The sequence below is a fragment of the Salvelinus alpinus genome, chromosome 17 (assembly GCF_045679555.1).
Source record: "Salvelinus alpinus chromosome 17, SLU_Salpinus.1, whole genome shotgun sequence".
NCBI lineage: Eukaryota > Metazoa > Chordata > Actinopteri > Salmoniformes > Salmonidae > Salvelinus > Salvelinus alpinus.
Genome location: NC_092102.1, coordinates 53,058,522 through 53,066,060, shown reverse-complemented (window position 1 = coordinate 53,066,060; position 7,539 = coordinate 53,058,522). Strand labels below are relative to the sequence as shown.

The following is a 7,539-nucleotide window of genomic DNA, read 5'->3' as shown; positions in this document are numbered from 1 at the left end:
CCTGATTGTAAAGCTCAACAGAGGAGGTTGAGTCTCTCAACAGAGGAGGTTGAGTCTCTTAACAGAGGAGGTTGAGTCTCTCAACAGAGGAGGTTGAGTCTCTTAACAGAGGAGGTTGAGTCTCTCAACAGAGGAGGATCAGTCTCTCAACAGAGGAGGTTGAGTCTCTCAACAAAGGAGGGCAGTGACAGGATGATGTGTACAGTCTACTCTACTATATACATGACTGATTCCCTCTACTCTACTATATACATGACTGATTCCCTCTCCTCTCCCTCTCCCTCTCCCTCTCCTCTCCTCTCCTCTCCTCTCCTCTCCTCTCCTCCTCTCCTCTCCTCTCCTCTCCTCTCCTCTCCTCTCCTCTCCTCTCCTCCCCTCTCCCTCTCCTCTCCTCTCCCTCTCCTCTCCTCTCCTCTCCTCTCCTCTCCTCTCCTCTCCTCTCCTCCCCTCTCCCTCTCCCTCTCCTCTCCTCTCCTCTCCTCTCCTCCCCTCTCCCTCTCCTCTCCTCTCCCTCTCCTCTCCTCTCCTCCCCTCTCCTCTCCCTCTCCCTCTCCCTCTCCCTCTCCCTCTCCTCTACTCGTCTTGTCATCTCCATTATTGATCCCTCCCGAACTGTAAATAAACTGAATAGATTCATCTTTTGTCATGATCTGATCCTAAAAGGGTTATTGTTAAACTAAGGCCTGTCCCCTGTAGAGAGTCTCTTTGTCCCAGCATGCACTCCATTCTCAATATAGTGTGCTTCTTTTGACCAGACCCCAAGTAGTGCACTATGTAGGGCAGTGTTTCCCAACTCCAGTCCTCCAGTACCCCCAACAGCCCAACTCCAGTCCTCCAGTACCCCCAACAGCCCAACTCCAGTCCTCCACTACCCCCAACAGCCCAACTCCAGTACCCCCAACAGCCCAACTCCAGTCCTCCAGTACCCCCAACAGCCCAACTCCAGTCCTCCAGGACCCCCAACAGCCCAACTCCACTACCCCCAACAGCCCAACTCCAGTCCTCCAGTACCCCCAACAGCCCAACTCCAGTCCTCCAGTACCCCCAACAGCCCAACTCCAGTCCTCCATTACCCCCAACAGCCCAACTCCAGTCCTCCAGTACCCCCAACAGCCCAACTCCAGTCCTCCAGTACCCCCAACAGCCCAACTCCAGTCCTCCATTACCCCCAACAGCCCAACTCCAGTCCTCCATTACCCCCAACAGCCCAACTCCAGTCCTCCATTACCCCCAACAGCCCAACTCCAGTCCTCCAGACCCCCAACAGCCCAACTCCAGTACCCCCAACAGCCCAACTCCAGTCCTCCATTACCCCCAACAGCCCAACTCCAGTCCTCCACTACCCCCAACAGCCCAACTCCAGTCCTCCATTACCCCTAACAGCCCAACTCCAGTCCTCCATTACCCCCAACAGCCCAACTCCAGTCCTCCAGTACCCCAACAGCCCAACTCCAGTCCTCCATTACCCCCAACAGCCCAACTCCAGTCCTCCACTACCCCCAACAGCCCAACTCCAGTCCTCCACTACCCCCAACAGCCCAACTCCAGTACCCCCAACCGCCCAACTCCAGTCCTCCAGTACCCCCAACAGCCCAACTCCAGTCCTCCACTACCCCCAACAGCCCAACTCCAGTACCCCCAACCGCCCAACTCCAGTCCTCCAGTACCCCCAACAGCCCAACTCCAGTCCTCCACTACCCCCAACAGCCCAACTCCAGTCCTCCTGTACCCCCAACAGCCCAACTCCAGTCCTCCAGTACCCCCCAACCGCCCAACTCCAGTCCTCCAGACCCCCAACAGCCCAACTCCAGTACCCCCAACAGCCCAACTCCAGTCCTCCAGTCCCCCAACCGCCCAACTCCAGTCCTCCAGTACCCCCAACAGCCCAACTCCAGTCCTCCACTACCCCCAACAGCCCAACTCCAGTCCTCCTGTACCCCCAACAGCCCAACTCCAGTCCTCCACTACCCCCAACAGCCCAACTCCAGTCCTCCACTACCCCCAACAGCCCAACTCCAGTCCTCCACTACCCCCAACAGCCCAACTCCAGTCCTCCAGACCCCCAACAGCCCAACTCCAGTACCCCCAACAGCCCAACTCCAGTCATCCAGTACCCCCAACCGCCCAACTCCAGTCCTCCACTACCCCCAACAGCCCAACTCCAGTCCTCCACTACCCCCAACAGCCCAACTCCAGTCCTCCAGACCCCCAACAGCCCAACTCCAGTCCTCCAGTACCCCCAACAGCCCAACTCCAGTCCTCCACTACCCCCAACCGCCCATCTCCAGTCCTCCAGACCCCCAACAGCCCAACTCCAGTACCCCCAACAGCCCAACTCCAGTCATCCAGTACCCCCAACCGCCCAACTCCAGTCCTCCACTACCCCCAACAGCCCAACTCCAGTCCTTCAGTACCCCCCAACAGCCCAACTCCAGTCCTCCACTACCCCCAACAGCCCAACTCCAGTCATTCCATTACCCCCAACAGCCCAACTCCAGTCCTCCATTACCCCCAACAGCCCAACTCCAGTCCTCCATTACCCCCAACAGCCCAACTCCAGTCCTCCAGAACCCCAACAGCCCAACTCCAGTACCCCCAACAGCCCAACTCCAGTCCTTCAGTACCCCCAACCGCCCAACTCCAGTCCTCCACTACCCCCAACAGCCCAACTCCAGTCCTCCACTACCCCCAACAGCCCAACTCCAGTCCTCCAGTACCCCCAACAGCCCAACTCCAGTCCTCCAGTACCCCCCAACAGCCCAACTCCAGTCCTCCAGACCCCCAACAGCCCAACTCCAGTACCCCCAACAGCCCAACTCCAGTCCTCCACTACCCCCAACAGCCCAACTCCAGTCCTCCACTACCCCCAACAGCCCAACTCCAGTCATTCCATTACCCCCAACAGCCCAACTCCAGTCATTCCATTACCCCCAACAGCCCAACTCCAGTCCTCCACTACCCCCATCAGTCCAACTCCAGTCCTTCAGTACCCCCAACCGCCCAACTCCAGTCCTCCACTACCCCCAACAGCCCAACTCCAGTCCTCCAGACCCCCAACAGCCCAACTCCAGTACCCCCAACAGCCCAACTCCAGTCATCCAGTACCCCCAACCGCCCAACTCCAGTCCTCCACTACCCCCAACAGCCCAACTCCAGTCCTCCACTACCCCCAACAGCCCAACTCCAGTCCTCCAGACCCCCAACAGCCCAACTCCAGTACCCCCAACAGCCCAACTCCAGTCATCCAGTACCCCCAACCGCCCAACTCCAGTCCTCCACTACCCCCAACAGCCCAACTCCAGTCCTCCACTACCCCCAACAGTCCAACTCCAGTCCTCCACTACCCCCAACAGCCCAACTCCAGTCCTCCACTACCCCCAACAGCCCAACTCCAGTCCTCCACTACCCCCAACAGCCCAACTCCAGTCCTCCACTACCCCCAACAGCCCAACTGCAGTCATCCAGTACCCCCAACCGCCCAACTCCAGTCCTCCACTACCCCCAACAGCCCAACTCCAGTCCTCCATTACCCCCAACAGCCCAACTCCAGTCCTCCACTACCCCCAACAGCCCAACTCCAGTCCTCCACTACCCCCAACAGCCCAACTCCAGTCATCCAGTACCCCCAACCGCCCAACTCCAGTCCTCCACTACCCCCAACAGCCCAACTCCAGTCCTTCAGTACCCCCCAACAGCCCAACTCCAGTCCTCCACTACCCCCAACAGCCCAACTCCAGTCATTCCATTACCCCCAACAGCCCAACTCCAGTCCTCCATTACCCCCAACAGCCCAACTCCAGTCCTCCATTACCCCCAACAGCCCAACTCCAGTCCTCCAGACCCCCAACAGCCCAACTCCAGTACCCCCAACAGCCCAACTCCAGTCCTTCAGTACCCCCAACCGCCCAACTCCAGTCCTCCACTACCCCCAACAGCCCAACTCCAGTCCTCCACTACCCCCAACAGCCCAACTCCAGTCCTCCTGTACCCCCAACAGCCCAACTCCAGTCCTCCACTGCCCCCAACCGCCCAACTCCAGTCCTCCAGTACCCCCAACAGGCTATTGGAGGACTGGAGTTGGGCTGTTGGGGTACTGGAGGACTGGAGTTGGGCTGTTGGGGGTACTGGAGTTGGGCTGTTGGGGGTCTGGAGGACTGGAGGTAGGCTGTTGGGGGTAGTGGAGGACTGGAGTTGGGCTGTTGGGGGTACTGGAGTTGGGCTGTTGGGGGTCTGGAGGACTGGAGGTAGGCTGTTGGGGGTAGTGGAGGACTGGAGTTGGGCTGTGCGGGGTACTGGAGTTGGGCTGTTGGGGGTACTGGAGGACTGGAGTTGGGCTGTTGGGGCTAGTGGAGGACTGGAGTTGGGAAACACTGAATAGGGTGTAATTTAGGACGGAGACTCAATCAAATCAATCCATTTCCCGTCAACTTTTTTGTGTATTTGTCCTTTTTTGGTTTCTTTAACTATTGTTGAGTTTGTAAACACATGATCACGACTAGTTGGGTATGTCCTATAGAATGTCCACTTGTACAGAAAACCAAGCCTATAGTAAAACCAGAGGTGATGTTGATGTTCATATACACTGACTGACCTCGTATGTATGTAAGACACTGTTCTTTGACACACAAATTGTCCCAAACAGTATTTTACTGTTCCTTTTCCCTGATCTGTTGACAGTTTTTTTATTTTTTTATTTTTTGTTTTTGACCCCTTTTTCTCCCCAATTTTGTGGTATCCAATTGGTAGTTACAGTCTTGTCTCATCGCTGCAACTCCCGTACGGACTCGGGAGAGGCGAAGGTCGAGAGCAGTGCTTCCTCCGAAACACAACCCAACCGCACTGCACAACCCAACACAATGCCCACTTAACCCGGAAGCCAGCCGCACCAATGTGTCGGAGGAAACACCGTACACCTGGCGACCGTGTCAGCGTGCACTGCTCCCGGGACGCCACAGGAGTCGCTAGTGCGCGATGGGACAAGGACAATCCTCCCCTAACCCGGACGACACTGGGCCAATTGTGCGCCCGCCCCATGGGTCTCCCGGTCGCGGCCGGCTGTGGCAGAGCCTGGACTCGAACCAGGATCTCTAGTGGCACAGCCTTAAACCACTGCACCACTCGGGAGGCCCTTGTTGACTGGTTTTGATTGATTCTACTGCTTTGTTCATCTTCTTCTGATGTGAATAATATCTTTGTTTCTTTCTGTAAACTTCTTCAGACCCTCTCAGATGTTGGCCTGTCACCTGTACTTATTCTTATAAGGTCTGTCTGTCTGTCTTTCAATAAAAAGTCCAGAACTAAATTTGTCGTGGTGCTGTGGTTCTCTGATTCGTGTACGCATTAATGCGCAAACACACATGCACACCATTTTTAATGGTCACCAGAAATCCAAAATAGATCATTTGACATGCCATAAAGATGTGACATCTATCGTAGGTACGCTATAAAGATCCTCTCGAGACTGCAGTAATAGAGAATAGTCTGTTTCTATACATGCCTGAAGAAGCCATGTTGTTTGACCTAACCTACACAGTGTGATCGGTCCAGAGGGGTTCTGATCTATGTGGTAGCGAAGGATGGTGTAAACAGAGGAAGAGTCGGCTTTTTAAGTCGCAAAAAATAAATCTAACCGATATATTTAATGTTCACAGAATGGCACTCGGCCGGTTCAAGAAAGGGGAAACCAAAATCCCGGTTCAGAGCACTTCATTTACAGACCAGAGATCCTTCAGATAATCACCAAATTAAATAGTCTCTTTTTTGGCTAAACGTGGCTTTGGCTCGCGGCTACGGGAATCAGTCACCAAGCTCTTCCTCTTTTAAGCCGTTCTTTGTCTCTCAATGTCCTCTTCTGTCCTTCAATCCCTCCTTCGTTCTATATTTGTCCTTATTTCTTTATCGGTTCCTTCCCCCCGCGTCTCCTTCCCTTCCTTCTCTCCTTCCCCCCGCGTCTCCTTCCCTTCCTCCTCTCCTTCCCCCCGCGTCTCCTTCCCCCCCGCGTCTCTTTCCCCTCCTCGTCTCCTTCCACTCCGCGTCTCCTTCCCCCCCGCGTCTCCTTCCCCCCCTTGTCTCCTTCCCCCCCGCGTCTCCTTCCCCTCCTCGTCTCCTTCCACTCCGCGTCTCCTTCCCCTCCTCGTCTCCTTCCCCCCCGCGTATCCTTCCCCCCGCATATCCTTCCCCCCCGCGTCTCTTTCCCCTCCTCGTCTCCTTCCACTCCTCGTCTCCTTCCCCTCCTCGTCTCCTTCCACTCCGCGTCTCCTTCCCCTCCTCGTCTCCTTCCCCCCGCATATCCTTCCCCCCCGCGTCTCTTTCCCCTCCTCGTCTCCTTCCACTCCTCGTCTCCTTCCCCTCCGCGTCTCCTTCCCCCCCGCGTCTCCTTCCCCCCCTCGTCTCCTTCCCCCCCGCATCTCCTTCCCTCCCATCTCCTTCCCCCCCGCGTCTCCTTCCCTCCCATCTCCTTCCCCCCCTCGTCCCCTTCCCCTCCTCGTCTCCTTCCCCTCCTCGTCTCCTTCCCCTCCGCGTCTCCTTCCCCCCCTCGTCTCCTTCCCCCCCTCGTCTCCTTCCCCCCGCATCTCCTTCCCCCCCGCGTCTCTTTCCCCTCCTCGTCTCCTTCCCCTCCTCGTCTCCTTCCCCCCCTCGTCTCCTTCCCCTCCTCGTCTCCTTCCACCCCGCGTATCCTTCCCCCCGCGTCTCCTTCCCCTCGGCGTCTCCTTCCCCCCCTCGTCTCCTTCCCCTCCTCGTCTCCTTCCCCTCCTCGTCTCCTTCCCCCCCGCATCTCCTTCCCCTCCTCGTCTCCATGTCCCCCCTCATCTCCATCTGAGCTACCTGGGACCATCTAGTCTGAACTCCTGTGTGAAAGCTAACTGAGCTACCTGGGACCATCTAGTCTGAACTCCTGTGTGAAAGCTAACTGAGCTACCTGGGACCATCTAGTCTGAACTCCTGTGTGAAAGCTAACTGAGCTACCTGGGACCATCTATTCTGAACTCCTGTGTGAAAGCTAACTGAGCTACCTGGGACCATCTAGTCTGAACTCCTGTGTGAAAGCTAACTGAGCTACCTGGGACCATCTAGTCTGAACTCCTGTGTGAAAGCTAACTGAGCTACCTGGGACCATCTAGTCTGAACTCCTGTGTGAAAGCTAACTGAGCTACCTGGGACCATCTAGTCTGAATTCCTGTGTGAAAGCTAACTGAGGAGGAAGTACAGTTCATCAACTGGATCTGAGCTATAGTAGGAAAGGCTCATTGTAATGACTGGAGTGGAATTATGGAACGGAGTCAAACATGTGATACCATTCCATTCATTCCATTCCAGCCATTACAATGAACCTTTCCTACTATAGCTCCTTCCACCAGCCTCCTCTCTGCTACAGTCAGTGGTGACCCACCTGTTTAGCAAAAAAAGTATTATTATAATTATATTTAATCCCCCCCCAAAAAATAAAACAATATTTGCCTGTTTTGCATGTTATTTTTGCATTACTTTGTGTTACATATCAGTTTGCAAACAATGTAAAAATAAATAAAAATATCGAGG

The 7,539-nt window shown here is 55.6% G+C and overlaps 1 protein-coding gene across 1 annotated transcript; it reads right to left on the bottom strand.

Annotated features, from left to right (window-relative positions):
• Positions 1–5,858: 5,858 nt before the first annotated feature.
• Positions 5,859–6,572, bottom strand: LOC139541903 (octapeptide-repeat protein T2-like). The gene has a single exon (XM_071346784.1). It carries the CDS (start codon positions 6,570–6,572, stop codon positions 5,859–5,861), a length of 714 nt encoding a protein of 237 aa, XP_071202885.1.
• Positions 6,573–7,539: the final 967 nt, after the last annotated feature.